Source organism: Hyperolius riggenbachi, chromosome 4, assembly GCF_040937935.1.
Source record: "Hyperolius riggenbachi isolate aHypRig1 chromosome 4, aHypRig1.pri, whole genome shotgun sequence".
NCBI lineage: Eukaryota > Metazoa > Chordata > Amphibia > Anura > Hyperoliidae > Hyperolius > Hyperolius riggenbachi.
In genome coordinates, this window is record NC_090649.1 from 211,840,565 (window position 1) to 211,860,620 (window position 20,056).

Sequence of the window (20,056 nt, forward strand, 5' to 3'; positions counted from 1 at the left end):
TGCATTAAAAAAAATGTTCTGCTTCCAATGCAAAATAATGGCAAGGTCTGCCAAAAACCTAGAAAATGCTCACAAAATCTCCAGGCATTTTTATGTATTGGGACACCCTTCACAAATCAAAATACAAACCATTTCCACTTATTTACCTAGCTGGCTTTTCCGCAGAGTATGACTAGCAGCAGCTAAGGCTGAAATAGCACAATAAAAATAAAACCATTGCCTTTTAATGGCGTTTGAATCACAGCCAGCGTGAACAATGCCCAAGTGATCTTTTTTCTTAATTAAAGAAGAACTCCAAGATGGGCTTAATAAGAATATCCCCAAGTTGTATCAGTTGTATAAATCTACTGTTTATTCTTGCTTAGGTTATGCTTTGAAAGATTGCTGAAACAGCATTTCTGCTATTGTATATAGTGTGTCATTCAGAATTTAATAAATCTTTTTCCACACTGGTGATGTAATAATAGTGATAAGCAGCTTCCCCCACAATACTAAATTAAATAAGAACACTATTGCATAAAATATCTTATTTTCCTGTTTCAAAAAAGGATAAAAATGAAAGCAGTAGGACATGGTTTCTTACTGCATCCAGGACAGGGTAGTAAGAGGCATTCATGGTTTTTATAAACACTTTGGTGAGACTGTGGAAATGTTTAAGTGCTTTATTACACATTAACCAGGGAGGAATCGGACAGAAAAATGATAGGATTCGACTGAGGTGAAACTGCAGTGCGGGTCACAAAGAGTCAATCTCTTTGCAGCAGAGGCTGGAGGTGGCTTGGTCCAGGGGATGACTCTGTGCCTCTCCAATGCAGTTTTCTGAAGGAAACGCAGTGTCATGCGACTTTTCAAAAGGGATTCTCTCAGAAACAGCTGCATCAAATATGAAAATTGTGTGAGTAATAGCAGTGTCCCCCATTTACAATAAAAAAAAAAATCTGGGCAGGTGAACTAGGGCTTTACACTATATATACACCTGATTCCCTTTGAAGGAAAAGCAAGGTAAAAAGTTATACATATATAAATGTTATTCCTCCAAATCAAAGGAACATTCATGAAGTTGTCTTTTAACATGTTTATCTCTTAACAAGTTTAGCTCCCATGTTTACAAATAAACGTTATACGGAGACTACATATAGTCTTCCCTAAGGAAGGATCCTACCAACTCTCACTATGCTTCTTAAATTTGCAGCCCCCCCCCCCCCCCCCCACACACACACACACTGCTATACTGTGTGCTTTTCATGGGTCAGAGTCCTCCAATAGCCAATAGTAGTGGGTCCTGTCAATCAAAGCCTCTCTTCTTATTCTTTGTCACCTATTACCAGAAGAGGCGGGATGTGGAGGTCATAACGGACGATGCATAAGGAGAAGAAAAGTGATCTGCAGCATAGATGTTGCAGACTGGTGATCAGAGGAAGCCTATCTGGGGAAGAAACTGGATTTTCTCTACAGTTTCTGTTTTTTTTTTAAACTGATGCTTGAAGATGGCTTTAAAATTGCAGCATCCGATTGCTATGCACAACATGGTTTACGCAGGTTTTTAGCAAAAAAAAAAAAAAAAAACAACAACAACCCCACAGGTCTTAGTTATGAGACACCTAAACACAACAGGTTGCTGAAACCTAGTTTACAGGGTGAACATAACACACATTATGCAGCTAAGCATAATACAAAAAAAACTAACTTAAAAAGTGTATTATGTACTGTATGAGCCAGAGAATTCAGGTTCAGATAACTTGGAATAAAATGCACACATAATACATTGAAATGTCATACTAGAAAGGCTAGCTTTTAAAAACAACATTGTCTTTTCATAAGAGGAAAAAAAACAGGTTAAATTAACTTATCAATAAATTAAGCTGTGCATCACAAATACATCATCAAGGTGAAATACAGGCACTTGACAGGTTAATGTGCAAGGCAAGTTTTGCCCTTTACTGGTAACAGTATAAGGCAGTCTAAGTTACAGCCAGTGTATACATTCACTAGGGAATTACTGTTTTTGGTAAAACCAACTCTATTTCAGGTTTCCGACAGTCATATAGGCACATTAATGCCACCCTAACATTTCACAGGTGGGTGTTCCTTGGTTTTCTGAGAGTAAAGTGAACTATTTTTGACGCCTAAAAAAAAAAAATATTACAAGTGCAAATTTATTGTAGGACTCCATTAAATAGAAAATGACATAGGTATACAATACTTAGGGTATTTTTGTAAAAAATGACAGCATGAAATTCATAAAACCTTCTACTCTCTTTAAAGATATTGCATACTGTAAAACTGCTAATGCTGTCATTCTAGCTCCTCCCAGCTCTCAGTCAGGTTGCCTTTGCTCCGCCTTCTAATACTAACAAGTTTTCCGGCTGACTTAATACTCCATCTAGACGTATTTCCTGGACTAGTCAGGTTTGTATATTTCGATGATCCTTTTGTTTCATCCTCCCAGCCTGGCCAGGCCTGGTTATTATCTATAGGATCTTCAGTAAATGTTGGATCGTCCTCCACCATTATCTGAGGGGGCTCCCAGCCCTCAATCTCATCTGCTTTCTTTGGTTGAGTGTTCTGCTTTATAGCCAAACTGTCCCAGAACCCAGGTTTTTTCTCTGTCTTTGCTTCCTCTTTTGCCTTCTGAGAAGCTCTGAAAATAATGATAAACACTGTGGTTACAAAAGGTGTGGAAAGGCCATGCAAACAGTTATAAAACTCAACCTTAATTGTATCTCTGTTTGGAAAGAGCAAACTTCTTCTCACGGAATCGACCGGTTGATGCAAAGGGACAATGGGAATTATTTGCCACTGGAAAATTCAAAGTACATCCTGAGTCAATACGTGTTAAAATTAAGCAGGGGAAATAAAGGCTCATACAAATGTTTATTTCCAAACCTGCCTGCCAGTTCGTCTAATAAAAGACCAACTTTAAGGGCTTGTTCACACTACAAGAGCTTTTTAAGTGCTGATTTTTAAAAGCTCTTGCTAATACAAGGCTATGGGGGATTTTTACAAAATCACAACGCTCCAGTGTGAACACACACATAGGGTAACATTAGCAGGAGCTTTTAGAATTACAAAGGGCTTAGAAAAGCTCTTGTAGTGTGAATAAGCCCTAAAACGGACACAACTATTCACTTATATATGGGCTTATATAATACTGTTAAAAGCTTTGAACAAATGAAATCACTCTTGTGCAACCAATCAACTTCAACCTTTCGGATTTCTGTTCAATTAATTGTTTAAATTACAGTTTGGGGGTGTGGTGGACTCTGGTATTTACATAAATGCACATCTCAGCCAAGATTTTCTGTTTTTAACTATTAAGTGGAGGTGAGGGCAATGGAAGACTGCACTTCACTGTGAAAAGTGTAGCTATCCTCTCAATTTTACCTCATCCCTAACCAGTGCTGAGAGTCTGAACTGTCTGATAGAAAGGACTTCAGATCTCATCAATATATTATGTGGCCACCATCTGACTGTACCCCATTATGATATTTGCAACTCATCGTAAATAAGCCATATAATCTCCACACCAGTTGACAAGAAAAGATCAATCGTATATATGGCTAATTTGTAGAGAAGTGCTCAAAATAAACAGTCTCTCAGGGAGTGCGTGGGTCTAGGAGTGGTGTGCTGCACAACCTTCACTAAATATGCAGTTCACATAGTGCTCCCTCCATCAAACGACTCACCAGATCCTATGACCAACCATGGTCAGTATGCACGTTTGAGCCATCAATACACCTCACAAAAAAGGGGGAATCACTTTTGATAGCGTCAATTTTTTTTTTTTATTGAAAAAAACCCTTCAAATGTTAAAAACAAGCCGACCAGGTAACGAAAGATAAGCGGCAGGGAATACAATGCAAGCTGCAACTGGGGCAGAAGAAACCAACAATCCCCGGCTAATGACAACCTCTGATCCCCCAGCCACTTCACAAAGATGGGGATGCCATTATACTCCATTCCCAGGCAAACACTAATCATGGTTCAAACGCTGCTCGGGCCAGTTGGTGTACCACATCAAATGCATCACCAGCTAAACACTGCCCTACCAGTTTTGTCATTCAATCCAATGATTTAGATTGGTCTTTCAGCAGTGGAGCTTCAGAAAGCAGAGAAACCACAGGGTTTACTAAAGCTAAGTACCCACGGGGGTGCAATTGTAGCTGTCGCCGCACACGGGAGCGTGTGCGCGACAGTTCGGCGGCAGTTCGGCGACAGCTCGTCGCCAAATCCCTCTGCATCCACACGGCAGCAGAGGGATTAGCGATGCGGCGGAAGCTGTCGCCGAGTTTCCTCCCCCCCCGCCGGAAGCTCCGTGTGGTGTGTGTGGGTAGCTGTCGCTAGCCCGCATACACATGCGGGGCTAGCGACAGTTCCGGCGAGGTTGCGGCGACGACTGTAGCCGGCGATTGAACATGTCAATCGCCTGGCGACAGCTCCGACGGGCGACGGTTCGGGGCGCGCGCATCATACACACGGGGGAACTGTCGCCGCAACACGCGCGTGCCACGCGGTTGCGGCGACGGCCGTCCCCCGTGAGTATGGGCCTTTAGGGGGCTATCATTCAATTAACAGGGAAAGCAGGCCTCTGAACTAGTATGACTAGTAATTTGTAATTGCACAAACTTTTATCCAAAAATAGAATACATTTTATTAACTATATAACTAGTCAACATGTACCTGAACAAGGTCTTCAACCTCTTGAGGGCCACAGGTTTATACCCCCCACCCCCAGTGACCAGGTCATTTTTATCAATTCAGCACTTCACAGCCTTAACCGTAATGTTTGGCCATACAACTGCCACCCAGATGAATTTTACCTCCTTTTCTTTCCACCAGTAGAGCTCTCTTTTGGTGGTTTCTGATTGCTGCTGCAATCTGTATAGTTAAAAAACTATCTTTTTTTTTTTTAAATCCCCATTTCTATTATTCATATTCATACCCTATCTAAAGTGCTGTGGATGATGTCAGTACTATATAATAAAAGTAATAATAATGGTGTTATAGATACATGAGCAGTGGAAGTAATATTTAAAAAAAAAGGGCTCCTTGTTCGTTTTATAGATTTATATGTGTTACTCTGTGTATCCTACACCTCCCAACACCCAAACTCACCATATCTCATCTGAAAAGCAGCCATTTACAACCAGTGATCACACCTTTTTTTGTTCGAGTGGCTGTAAATACTTGCCGGTGTTGTGTCTGATTACGCTGCCTGTGGATTTGCGCTGCCCCGCATTCGCAGTAGGAGATTGTGCGCCGTGTGCGGCCACATTTCCTATAGAATGATGCTGCTGGAGGTAAAATACTAAATATCTCCGCTCCCACACCTCTTACACTCCCCAAATTTTCAGGGTAGAGAGAGGAACCCCCGAACGACCTCTATGCTAAATTGCAGCCCCCGAGACCCGCTGGTTCCCGAGATAGATTTCTCTAATCTATCTCCTGAACCAGCGGGTCTCTGGGGCTGCAATTTGGCATAGAGGTCGTTCGGGGGGGTCCCCTACCTACCCTGAAAATTTGGGGAGTGTAAGAGGTGTGGGAGCGGAGATATTTAGTATTTTACCTCCAGCAGCATCATTAACTTCACACTGAGCATGCGTGCTACTCAGTGTGAAATGGAGCTTCCGGGCAGCGCAATCAGACATTACACCGGAGTTTGCACGTTATCACTCACAATATATCCGAAAACTATTCTTACACTTTAGTTTTTGGAGATTTTGATCCTTTCAAAAGCTGCTGTTCATCGTCCTTGTTGAATATAGAAGTCACATCTTTCCAGCCTCGGAAACTAGCACCCTGGACCTGGAAAAGAAAGCAAAAAGGACTTTATTCATATCATTTGGACTTGCAAACCATACAAGCAGGAGGTAATGCAGTGTCACTGCAGAAGCAAGGATAGATTCATTTCATTTACAGTTTAAATATGTACACTGAATATAGCCTATTTCTAGAATCAACACTTGCTGAAACACTACGTGCTTTATTCTGCAGCCTGGAAAATGATCATCCCCCAAAACTTGGAACGCTAAGCGTCTTACAGGAGAAAAATATTCAATAGACAAGAGCCTTACCAAATAATAAACTTTTTCTAAAGTATGGCACAGTTGTTTTAACAATATAGACACAGTAGACTGAAATCGCATATCTTCTAATATATACAGCAGACAAAGGTTAATTTGTTCTGTTCGCCTCTTGCACATACTTTCAACTTACTGAGCAGATAGACTTGTGCTGAGCAAGCAAGTGTGCTATTCCAAGGAAGAATGGATGAAAGATGTGTAGTTTATTTATGACTATGTATTTTTTTATTTTTCATTTTTGGTTGCCATTTTGTTTTATTTTTGCATTAAATATTTTCCATGTAGAAATTGGTATATACAGAGTATAAGAATTAATGAAATACCCAGAGCGGACTTATGGCTGTCAGATAAGGTTCTGGCTAGTCATCTTTTTCTGTTTCGTGTTCCTGCAGCACATTGATTACCATAGTTGATGAATCCACCACAGCTGTGTTTCTAGATATTAGTGAGTATCATCAACACCGTCTGCTTTCAGACTGTAATAAGGTCTATTGTTTGTCTTCTTGTTTGCCATCTTTGATGTGAACCGATGTTCATAAATGAGAGGTATCTACAGGTACACTTACAACAAACATTGAATGTGCTCATTACTGCGCTACAGTTTGCTTTGTGCTCTCTAAAGATTTACTGTGGATCACCATGGCTTTTTGACACTCAAATTTTGGGTGTAGAGTGTGTGTGTGTGTGTGTGTGTGTGTGTGTGTAGCCTATCCACAGGTACCGCGAATGATCTATCACTATGCAGAGCTGATGTTGGACTGTGCTAGGAAATGCATAGCTACCTCTCTTTGCTCCAGCTTGCATCCGCGTATCTACCCTTCAACTTCCGAACTGCCCACTAGAGCCCCAGGGTCATATGACAGTGAGCTTGGAGCTCTAGCGGTCAGTTCAGAAGCTGCCGGGGAGATGCAAGGACCGAAGCTGGAGTGAAGAGATGTAGATATGCATGTTGCAGCATGATACAATACGTGCTCTGCAATAGGGGACTGGGGTGCCGCACTGGGGCAGGATGGCTAATTGGCAGGTCACAGCTTTTGGCCTATTTTTAATGCCAACAGTAGGGGTGGGTCAGCGTATGTGCGTGTATATACGGCAATTGCTGGGTGCGTCAGTCAGTACTGACCATGAGACTCCTACAGAAGAAAGGGCAATAGATGTCAGACTACATTCCTCTGCGTTACATTAGAAAACAAGCAGCTTAGGGTGTTAGTGAAGGGCATGTTTCCCCTTTCTAATTTTTACATGGCAAGCACAACAGTTTTAAAACATCTCAAAAATCATTGTTTGGCTCGTCCCAGTTGAACAGATACCATATATGCCATATTTCATCACTAGTTGGGCATGTAGCATACCATTATAGTCAGCCTGTGCATCTGTAGCGATTGCATACAGGCAACAACACAGCAATGCATCTATATAGCATTGGGTCCCTGAGCTGTTGCACTAGAGATCGCATCCAATCACTATGGGTGGCAGCGATTACAGGTGTCCATGAATCTTAAAGGAGAACTGTAGTGACAGGTATATGGAGGCTGCCATATTTGTTTCCATTTAAGCAATACCAGTTGCCTGGCTATCCTGCTAATCCTCTGCCTCTAATACTTTTAGCCATAGCCCCTGAACAAGCATGCAGCAGATCAGGTCTTTCTGACAATTTTGACAGATATGACAAGATTAGCTTGTTTCTGGTGTGATTCAGACACTTTTTCAGCCAAGTAGACCATCAGGGCTGCCAGGCAACTGGTATTGCGTAAAAGGAAATAAATATGGCAGCATCCATATACCTCTCACTACAGTTCTCCTTTAAGGCCAAGTATAGATGACACAAGGGGTCAACTAGTCTGGTAGGTGTTAACACTAAACAAACAAAAAAAACTTATTAACTTTATTTGAATGATTGCTACTATGGCAAACACGAGCACAAGCAGCTCATATGCAGGATCGCAGTGGTGGCTTCTAGTGCTGGACATGAGTTTCAATCTTTAGAGTAGCCAATTGGAACAACCATGAGACTGACATCCAGGAACAGGAAGTTGTTAAGCCTCGTACATATATGTACTAAAACTGCTACCTGCAGCGATCGGGATTTGATCCCTCAAGCAGCAGGTCTGACCAGAGTTCTGTACAGACGTGTTCTGTTGGTATGGAGAGGGTAGGAGGGTCGAGGCACAGGGGATGATGGAGAAGCACAACGACGTGAGTAGGAGAACAATATATTGGCCAAGACAATGCACTCGTTTGATCGCTGGTCAACACATCACAGGGGATCGAGAGCTGATGTACACACTCTAGGTTTTCAATAGAGGAGGCCCCAACATGCCCCCTTATCAGAGAACCATCTATCTTATGCATGAGGTTTTAAAATACTTTCTTACTTCACATCAGGAAATACTTTTTTGCAGAGCCAAGTAAGCAGTGAATAGTGGCAGCAGTTTTTCCACGCTCCCCACCAGACTGATCTCTCCAAACTGAAAGACCTCTGCTTTGGTGGACTATGCCATCACAGCTGACTATAATAATCACATCTGATGTGCTCCAGCTTTCTGCTAAATACTCCACATGAAAGCTCCATGCAGCTCACTTGACCTAGAGTCTTACATCATAGACCTGAATGTCTAGCAGCAGACCAGTGCACAGACCGTTACTGATTCCCAGCTTCCTACTCCATATTGTTGGAGACCACCAACCAGTTTTACCCCCTCTCACAGGACATTCTCAAGAGGATTAGCCTTAAAGGGACACTTAAGTCAAACAAAAAAAAATGAGTTTTACTCACCTAGGGCTTCCAATAGCCCCCTGCAGCTGTGCGGTACCCTCGTCGTCTCCCTCCGATCCTCCTGGCCCCGCCGGCAGCCACTTCCTGTTTCGGTGACAGGAGCTGACAGGCTGGGGACGCGAGTGATTCTTCGCGTTCCCAGACACATTAGCACCCTCTATGCTGCTATATGGTATATGATATATGCTATAGCAGCATAGATGGCGCTATTGTGGCCAGGAACGCGAAGAATCACTCGCGTCTCCAGCCTGTCAGCTCCTGTCACCGAAACAGGAAGTGGCTGCCGGCGGGGCCAGAAGGATTGGAGGGAGACGGCGAGGGCACCGGACAGCTGCAGGGGGCTATTGGAAGCCCCAGGTGAGTAAAATTCATTTTTTTTGTTTGAATTAAGTGTCCCTTTAAGCACTAAGGGAGATCTGAGAACTTCAAAGTAATTTGGTCTTTCTTTCACCCACTCCTTCAGTCCCATGAATGATACGATTTACAACTCACGGTATTTGCCCAAGACGTTCTTGTTTCACATTTATTCCAGAATAGGATATTTACATACAGAAGATGCTTTCATTAAATCCTTCATTCCTATATCGTGCACCAAATCATGCACGAGTTAGCATGAGATCTTCCTATTATACTTTTCTTCCAGCACATCATATCTTAAAGAAACATAATACCTCATTCCCATATAGTTCTCCAAATCATGAACAAGTCACAGAATCAGCATGCAATCTTGTAATACATTCAAGCACATTATATTTAAACAAAAACATGTGATGTTACAATTCCAAACTACAATATATTTTATGAAGAGTTTATGCCTTTCAAAAGGTACTTAAAGAAAATCTGTAACGAAAAAACGTCCCCAGGGAGGTACTCACCTTGGGTGGGGGACGCCTCCGGATCCTATTGAGACTTCCCCCGTCCTCCTCAGTCCCACGGTGGCAGCGAAAATCCTCCCGGAGTGGCGGCGATGTAAATATCTACCTCCGTGGCTCCAGTGCAGTATCCGCTCTTCCCGTGGAGATAGGTGGAAATAGCCGATCTCCATCGGGCCGCTCAACTGCGCAGGCACAAGTCACCTGCGCAGTAGAGCGGACCCGACGGAGATCGGAATTTCCGTCTATCTCCATCAGAAGAGCCGAAACAGCGCCCCGCTGGAGCATGGAAAGGTAAATATTGAACAGGCTGTCGGATTTGTCGCGCCGGCTTTGAAGGGCTGCAGCGAGACCCCCATGGGACAGAGGAGGAGGGGGGAAGCCTCATTATGATCCTGAGGCTTCCCCCTCCCGAGGCGAGTACCCCCAGGGGACGTTTTTCTCGTTAGTGTCTCTAACACGTATTGGAATAGTCTGTATTTGTTTCTTTAGCTGCACAGTCCACAGCCCACATCAACCATATTCAGTCTTATGCACAAGAGATGGGTGGGTGTTTGTGTCACTGTCAGTCACTGTACTGGCACAGCCACTGTAGTTCACAGGAAATAGAATTTCAAGGCCCCACTTTCGAAGTAGGAAGCCAGCAAACTGCAGGAGTGCATACTGTAGACAGGTGCACCTCTGCAGGCAAGCACAGTTCTAAGACAAAAGAAAATGCAGTGTCAATACTAATAGTTTAGCATTACTAAAGTAATGTGTACTAAACTAAATGTGTGTGCCTTAATAATTTAACAGCTTCAATTTTGGATTAGGTTTACTTGAAGATTGCAGTGTCCATATACATCCCTCTGTTTGGTTTAATGTTAAGAAAATATATAGTAGTTTAATAGAGGCAGTTTAGAAAGGTCACTTCCATGTAATATATAAGAATTCTGCTATTTAGTAACACGGAGGAGTGCTTCCTCCTGCAATTTCTCAGATTTAAAAATATTCAAGGCTGCAATAACATGTCAAATAGGAGGGTGGGGTGGGGTGGGGTGGGGAGGGAGTGTTTATAAATAGGACAGTAAAAAACGGTGGACAATATGAGAAAATGGCAACTAGTGTTGGGCGAACAGTGTTCGCCACTGTTCGGGTTCTGCAGAACATCACCCTGTTCGGGTGATGTTCGGGTTCGGCCGAACACCTGATGGTGTTCGGCCAAACTGTTCGGCCATATGGCCGAACTAAGAGCGCATGGCCGAACGTTACCCGAACGTTCGGCTAGCGCTGTGATTGGCCGAACGGGTCACGTGTAGTGTTGGGCGAACATCTAGATGTTCGGGCCGAACATGGCCGAACTCCGAACATAATGGAAGTCAATGGGGACCCGAACTTTCGTGCTTTGTAAAGCCTCCTTATATGCTACATACCCCAAATTTACAGGGTATGTGCACCTTGGGAGTGGGTACAAGAGGAAAAAAAAATTAGCAAAAAGAGCTTATAGTTTTTGAGAAAATCGATTTTAAAGTTTCAAAGGGAAAACTGTCTTTTAAATGCGGGAAATGTCTGTTTTCTTTGCACAGGTAACATGCTTTTTGTCGGCATGCAGTCATAAATGTAATACATATAAGAGGTTCCAGGAAAAGGGACCGGTAACGCTAACCCAGCAGCAGCACACGTGATGGAACAGGAGGAGGGTGGCGCAGGAGGAGAAGGCCACGCTTTGAGACACAACAACCCAGGCCTTGCATGAGGACAAGAAGCGTGCGGATAGCAATTTGCATTTTGTCGCCATGCAGTCATAAATGTAATACAGATGAGAGGTTCAATAAACAGGGACCGGAAACGCTAACCCATCACAGATGTTCATTGTTCATGTTACTTGGTTGGGGTCCGGGAGTGTTGCGTAGTCGTTTACAATCCAGGATTGATTCATTTTAATTTGAGTCAGACGGTCTGCATTTTCTGTGGAGAGGCGGATACGCCGCCGATCTGTGACGATGCCTCCGGCAGCACTGAAACAGCGTTCCGACATAACGCTGGCTGCTGGGCAAGCCAGCACCTCTATTGCGTACATTGCCAGTTTGTGCCAGGTGTCTAGCTTCGATACCCAATAGTTGAAGGGTGCAGATGGATTGTTCAACACAGCTACGCCATCTGACATGTAGTCCTTGACCATCTTCTCCAGGCGATCGGTGTTGGAGGTGGATCTGCACGCTTGCTGTTCTGTGTGCTGCTGCATGGGTGTCAGAAAATGTTCCCACTCCAAGGACACTGCCGATACCATTCCCTTTTGGGCACTAGCTGCGGCTTGTGTTGTTTGCTGCCCTCCTGGTCGTCCTGGGTTTGCGGAAGTCAGTCTGTCGGCGTACAACTGGCTAGAGGAGGGGGAGGATGTCAATCTCCTCTCTAAAGTCTCCACAAGGGCCTGCTGGTATTCTTCCATTTTGACCTGTCTGGCTCTTTCTTCAAGCAGTTTTGGAACATTGTGTTTGTACCGTGGATCCAGAAGGGTATAAACCCAGTAATTGGTGTTGTCCAGAATGCGCACAATGCGTGGGTCGCGTTCAATGCAGTCCTAGGCTGAAGAGGTCATAGCCTAGGGTCACAAAACCTGTTTATTTGGGCAATTTCAATGGTGGCGAGTCTGACGTACATAAATCGCAGCAATGGCCGTTAGCAACGTCTGAATCCCACGAAATGTCTCATGCAGGTAGAAGACATATTGTTAGACTTGGGCTCCAAAGATGGGTTCCCTACATCTCTGCAAACCAGAGTTACAGGGCTCCAAATTTGGTAAAATCCCCCATAGGCTTTCATTGGGCCTCCTATTTACAGTTCCAAAATCTCACATCTTTTCAAAGGGCAATTACTCAGCAGTGGCAAATTTTCTAGCATTGTAGGGACCCTTAGGGGGAACATGACTGGTGAGTTTCGGGCCCCTAGGCCGAAGAGGTCATAGCCTAGGGTCACAAAAACCTGTTTATTTGGGCTATTTCAATGGTAGTGATGGTGGCGTACATAAATCGCAGCAATGGCCGTTAGCAACGTCTGAATCTCACGAAATGTCTCATGCAGGTAGAAGACATATTGTTAGACTTGGATTCCAAAGATGGGGTCCCTACATCTCTGCAAACCAGAGTTACAGGGGTCCAAAATTGGTAAAATCCCCTATAGGATTTCATTGCCTCCCTATTTCACTTTCCAAAATCTCACATCTTTTCAAAGGGCAATGGCTCAGCAGTACCAAATTTTCTAGCATTGTAGGGACCCTTAGGGGGATCATGACTGGTGAGTTTTGCCACTGCTGAGCCATTGCCCTTTGAAATGGTGTGAGATTTTGGAACGGTAAATAGGAGGCCCAATGAAAGCCTATGGGGGATTTTACCAATTTTGGACCCCTGTAACTCTGGTTTGCAGAGATGTAGGGACCCCATCTTTGGAATCCAAGTCTAACAATATGTCTTCTACCTGCATGAGACATTTCGTGAGATTCAGACGTTGCTAACGGCCATGGCTGAGATTTATGTACGCCACCATCACTACCATTGAAATAGCCCAAATAAACAGGTTTTTGTGACCCTAGGCTATGACCTCTTCGGCCTAGGGGCCCGAAACTCACCAGTCATGTTCCCCCTAAGGGTCCCTACAATGCTAGAAAATTTGGTACTGCTGAGCCATTGCCCTTTGAAAAGATGTGAGATTTTGGAAAGTGAAATAGGGAGGCAATGAAATCCTATGGGGGATTTTACCAATTTTGGACCCCTGTAACTCTGGTTTGCAGAGATGTAGAGACCCCATCTTTGGAATCCAAGTCTAACAATATGTCTTCTACCTGCATGAGACATTTCGTGAGATTCAGACGTTGCTAACGGCCATGGCTGAGATTTATGTACGCCACCATCACTACCATTGAAATAGCCCAAATAAACAGGTTTTTGTGACCCTAGGCTATGACCTCTTCGGCCTAGGGGCCCGAAACTCACCAGTCATGTTCCCCCTAAGGGTCCCTACAATGCTAGAAAATTTGGTACTGCTGAGCCATTGCCCTTTGAAAAGATGTGAGATTTTGGAACTGTAAATAGGAGGCCCAATGAAAGCCTATGGGGGATTTTACCAAATTTGGAGCCCTGTAACTCTGGTTTGCAGAGATGTAGGGAACCCATCTTTGGAGCCCAAGTCTAACAATATGTCTTCTACCTGCATGAGACATTTCGTGAGATTCAGACGTTGCTAACGGCCATTGCTGCGATTTATGTACGTCAGACTCGCCACCATTGAAATTGCCCAAATAAACAGGTTTTGTGACCCTAGGCTATGACCTCTTCGGCCTAGGACTGCATTGAACGCGACCCACGCATTGTGCGCATTCTGGACAACACCAATTACTGGGTTTATACCCTTCTGGATCCACGGTACAAACACAATGTTCCAAAACTGCTTGAAGAAAGAGCCAGACAGGTCAAAATGGAAGAATACCAGCAGGCCCTTGTGGAGACTTTAGAGAGGAGATTGACATCCTCCCCCTCCTCTAGCCAGTTGTACGCCGACAGACTGACTTCCGCAAACCCAGGACGACCAGGAGGGCAGCAAACAACACAAGCCGCAGCTAGTGCCCAAAAGGGAATGGTATCGGCAGTGTCCTTGGAGTGGGAACATTTTCTGACACCCATGCAGCAGCACACAGAACAGCAAGCGTTCAGATCCACCTCCAACACCGATCGCCTGGAGAAGATGGTCAAGGACTACATGTCAGATGGCGTAGCTGTGTTGAACAATCCATCTGCACCCTTCAACTATTGGGTATCGAAGCTAGACACCTGGCACAAACTGGCAATGTACGCAATAGAGGTGCTGGCTTGCCCGGCAGCCAGCGTTATGTCGGAACGCTGTTTCAGTGCTGCCGGAGGCATCGTCACAGATCGGCGGCGTATCCGCCTCTCCACAGAAAATGCAGACCGTCTGACTCAAATTAAAATGAATCAATCCTGGATTGTAAACGACTACGCAACACTCCCGGACCCCAACCAAGTAACATGAACAATGAACATCTGTGATGGGTTAGCGTTTCCGGTCCCTGTTTATTGAACCTCTCATCTGTATTACATTTATGACTGCATGGCGACAAAATGCAAATTGCTATCCGCACGCTTCTTGTCCTCATGCAAGGCCTGGGTTGTTGTGTCTCAAAGCGTGGCCTTCTCCTCCTGCGCCACCCTCCTCCTGTTCCATCACGTGTGCTGCTGCTGGGTTAGCGTTACCGGTCCCTTTTCCTGGAACCTCTTATATGTATTACATTTATGACTGCATGCCGACAAAAAGCATGTTACCTGTGCAAAGAAAACAGACATTTCCCGCATTTAAAAGACAGTTTTCCCTTTGAAACTTTAAAATTGATTTTCTCAAAAACTATAAGCTCTTTTTGCTAAAAAAATTTTTCCTCTTGTACCCACTCCCAAGGTGCACATACCCTGTAAATTTGGGGTATGTAGCATGTAAGGAGGCTTTACAAAGCACAAAAGTTCGGGTCCCCATTGACTTCCATTATGTTCGGAGTTCGGGTCGAACACCCGAACATCGCGGCAATGTTCGGCCCGAACCCGAACATCTAGATGTTCGCCCAACACTAATGGCAACCAAAAAATACTGGACGGGTCTTACGTTTCCACCAGTGATCAGCCAAGAAAACATGCTTACTTACTACACTAAAATTAAAACAAAACCTTGTGATATTTTTAATTTATTTAAAAAAAAGAAACAAACAAACAAAACTGGTGAAGAAGTAGTGTCTTCTAAAGAAGTGCTCTTGGGGAGAAGACTACATGACATCATAGTCTAAGCCATAGTTAAACATCATTGGGAGAGCACATTTTCATACTAACATCCAGCAATATGCAGTATTTCGTATTATATTTTGGTATTTCGATTGGGCATTAGAGTAATGAAATGCTGGCTACCATTTAGACGCTCCTACACGTCCAATGCGTAGGATGCCATTGCTCCTCTCTGCATATCTGCAGCCAGGGGGAGTACTGCCTGTGTGGGCATGTAGTCTACATGCCGGGGTACACTAGGCAAGAGAGATAGGGCATTGTTGGGGGACAGATGCGCCTGCAAACCGCCACTATATTTATGTCAAGCTCTGCGGGACATACGAGTGCAGAACAAAAATAGCAATGTCCCGCTATGTGGGACATACGAGTTGGAAAGGGTTAAAGTCTATGCCCAGTCTGCATTGCAGTAATCCAGCCCCAGACTTCTTCATTAAAAAACAAACAAAAAAAAACAATAGCCTTTTATATTACAGCACTGTGCATGAAGATCAGAGGTTAGGCACCAGCTATGATTCTGTACCGAGATGCTGTGTTTTTACTGATGGCTCAATATACAAGTCCACTGTAAACATCTGAATGTCAAGTACAAACATTCTCTGCTTCTGGGTGGACAGATGATTTACAGATGGATGTGCCCATGCTTTGCAAGGCCTTCACAGAAACCTGCTAAACCATGTCTTTCAGAAAATGTCACTGATATTTAAAAGGCTATTCCAGTAGCATGCATAGTAATACATATAATCAGCTAACACCTTTATGAATTTTAAAGGCAAGACATTTGTCAGTTGTGGCCAGTCTGACTTGACAGCTCCCCTTGCTATATGTGTGCTCAGAGCACTTCCTTCCTTTGTTTCCTGCATACAGCGGAAAATTGACAATTCTTTAACTATATAGAGCAAACCTCTCCTGAGCATATTCGTGCTGTGAAGATGCTTGTCTCCACATCTTCTGCCAAGTGTCTGATTACTGCATGCTGAGAAAAACAGCACCCACAATGGCCTGGAAGTGGAAAAGGACAAGGAGGAGATGGAAACTGCCAGAACTCTTTCCAGGAATTCACTCAGAAGCACAACCTTTTGATGAACATTGCTGAAGCTCCAATGACCTTATCTAACACTCATTATATAAAAGAAAACAACTCAACAGCTTATGGTAACCAACTACTACAATAATTTTTGGAGAAGCATGTGATCAATTCAGAAGCTTCAGAATGGCTGGTCATGATCATGTGATTATTTTCAACAAGAAGCACAAGTTACATGAAATAGTGTTGTCCGGATCATGAACGATTCGTATCTGTGATCCGAATCTCTTTTGTGAGTCGAATCATCCGAATCATCAAAATGAGTGATTTGGATCGCAAAGGGGGCGGGGCCAGGAGCGGCATGCCCCCCTCTCTCAGCGGGCAGCGGGGTCCTGGAAGCAGAGCAGAGATGGATCGCTCTGTTGGAGGGGAGCCAGCATTGCAGGGACAGGTAGATGAGAGAGAGGGGACATTGGTGCCACTGCCAGATATGTGTAGAGCACACATACTGGCTATAATGTGCTGCTCATTATAGGCTGTCTGTTCCGTAGTTGTGCACAGTGAACACATGGGAAACTTTTGGCTCAGCTCAGTAACTTTGCAGGCAGCGTGCTGGGCTAGAAGGGCAGGCACTGTGATTGCTGTCCAAGATGATCCTCCTGCACTCGCTCTAAACAGCTGCACTTCACTTCTGGGAATGCTTTGGGGAATGCTTTCTTTCACTGTGCGACGTTTGCATTCAAAGTTTACAGATGAACATATACTGTAGGTCAGTGTTTCTCAACATTTTATTGGTATGTACCCCTTTTAAAACCCTGAATTCACCAAGTACCCCCTAGCATAGCAAACATCATCACAAGTACCCCTTGACAAATATATATTCAATTATAGTACATGATAATTGGTACCAAACAATTTCCAAGCCTTAACTATTGCTTTTAATTATCTAAAATACTAATTTGGTGTTGTTTATATAAGATTTATCATTTTTTTAAAACTCTAAATTTGTTATTCTTGGTTAAGTAGATCAAGCCTGAGTACCCCCTGGAACCATCAGAAGTACCCCCTGGGGTACGCGTACCGCATGTTGAGAAACTAGGCTGTAGGTGAAATATATGTAAAGCATATGATTGCAGCATGTGGGTATTGTGTGCAAATATTTCTGCTCTCTGCTCGTCCCTCCTCCCTTCTCTGTCCACTCCCTGCCCTCTGTCCATCTTCTCCCCTTCTCTATGTGTCCACCCCCCTCCCCTTCTCTGTCCACCGCAGGGAAAGTCCTGTCCTGCTAGTCCTTTCACCCCCGAATGCTTCCCTAGTAAAATGATCTGAGATTCGGATCAAAGATCCGGATCTTTTCAATGATCCAATTTGAATCATCCGAATCATTGAAAAGATCCGAACTTCCCATCTCTAACATGAAAGCAGGTACGTGAAAGCCAATCAGAGGTTTCTCCAGGAATTGTCCTTTTCATCTTGTAAACATATAACGACGTGAACGACGTGCCAATAAACATGCCAAACATGCAAAGAACAATTCATGGTAACCTGGCAAAGAGTTTGTTAAATGAGGTCATCATGTGAAGCAAAAAACTTTAGGATGTACATTTTGCTAGTCTATGTAGTATTTATAAAGCGTTAAGATCCTACTCCAAAAAACATATGGGCCCATATGCAATTAACTTTTTCTCAGTTTTCTCCTAGGTGATATTTTTGAACTTTTTAATAAAATGCCATTTAAATCACCAGCAAGCAAGAAAATGCTTAAGGTAGTATTGATAGTACTTTTCCACCTAATTTTTGTACTTTTTCAATTGCAAAGTGCAAAAATGTATTCTAAATATAAAATGAAAAAATATCTCCTAGGAGAAAATTCAGGAGAAGAAGTTAATTGCATATGGGCTATAGTGCTTATATTTATAAAGTGTGTTGATCTGACCACCACTTGGTTTTCCACTGTTAAGAGTGTCCATTAAAGCGGTATAAAACCCTGCCATAATATTCAATAAAACATGTTTATGCCATACGGTTATCATATTTGCATTTGTGCATACGTATTCTTAGTCATTTAGATATAACAAGTCCCCAAAAGTACAGTTTTTTGCTTTGAGAGCTACCTTTGCATTTTATTCATAACTGGCTTTATTCATCTTGTATTGAAGGCAGAAATGCTTTGAATGTTTGTCTGTGTCCAGGAGCTTCTGCACAGTCGGAGACTGTGTCACATTACTCACTTGATACAATTAAGTAAACCCAAGATAGCATTATCTGCTCTTCGGATGCATCCAGTTTCTCTCCACTGAACTTTCAAGGTCTGTGTTTAACTCATTGAATGCTGTTCTAGTACAACAAAAATGGTGGTAGTATATAATATGTTGTAAATAATTTTTTAGAGCAAAGAAGAAATGCTGGGTTTCATTCCGCTTTAATGATGCCATATAAAGTGAATGATTGTATCTTCGATCAGACTATACTGATAGAAAGAAAATATTGTTCTTAATTGATCCACAGCTTTAAAAATGTAAACAATGCCCCATATAATAACCAGTTGTGATCATGTGTATGGAAAAATCTGCCGCGCCGATCGACTGTTCTATAAAGAGACACTGAAGCGGAAAAAAAATGATGATATTATGATTTGTATGTGTAGCACAGCTAAGAAATAAAACATTAAGATCAGATACATCAGTGTAATTGTTTCCAGTACAGGAAGAGTTGAGAAAATCCAGTTATCACTATGCAAACAAGCCAAACAAGTGGTTCGACCCAGCACTCTCAATGGAGACAAGCGTGCTATAGCTGATCAGAACTTGTTGCTCATCAAGTTCAAAAATAGCGAAAAAAGAGATATCAGCAGCACCGCTACAGTGAAAAAGTTAGCTCTTTATTAGTGCAGTAAAATCATGTGGCAAAGATAGAGCTGGAGGCAACTACAGCCCGCTGTTTCGAAGCGACATGCTTCTTCTTCAAGTTGCAAGCTCATAATGACAAACAATGTTCTCATGCTTTCTTAAATATGGCCACACATTCAAATGTCAGCCAATCCACAAATGAGACTTGAGAAGTGACCAATCAGAGCAGACCAAGGGCATAGAGGACCTGATGGGGAACCTCAGTGCACAGGAAGTACATCCCACAAGTGACCTCACTGAAAGAAAACACTCCCATAAGAAAAACGGCTGTTAAGCCACACCCAAAACGGACCTGATGGGGAACTACCATATACGCGTAAAAATCACCTGATGCGTAAAAATGTACGCATAAACCCCGAACGCGAAAACGCATGAAAACAGTATGCTAAAGGCATCCGCAATGAGTGCCAACAAGAAAAGACGCGTAAAAAGCGTAAAAATATACGCAAAAGTCTAGGGACGCGTAGAAGAATAACGCGTAAAAACCTCTGAATAAATGCTAACAAAGCGTACGCGTAAAGAGATGGGAGTGGCGTATAAACATACGCAAGTAGTTAAAGTAAACTATGCATAACA

The 20,056-nt window shown here is 43.3% G+C and overlaps 1 protein-coding gene across 1 annotated transcript in view; it reads right to left on the reverse strand.

The window, feature by feature from the left end:
- Positions 1-1,195: 1,195 nt before the first annotated feature.
- The window catches only part of TDRP (testis development related protein), a 228,467-nt gene continuing 209,606 nt past the window's right edge, over positions 1,196-20,056 (reverse strand). Inside the window, exons 4-5 of the mRNA XM_068281330.1 lie at positions 5,702-5,805; positions 1,196-2,641 (exon numbers count right to left, since the gene is read on the reverse strand). Of these exons, the coding sequence (XP_068137431.1) occupies positions 2,296-2,641; positions 5,702-5,805 (450 nt within the window). The 3' untranslated portion in view covers positions 1,196-2,295. The remainder of the gene's footprint in view (positions 2,642-5,701; positions 5,806-20,056) is intronic.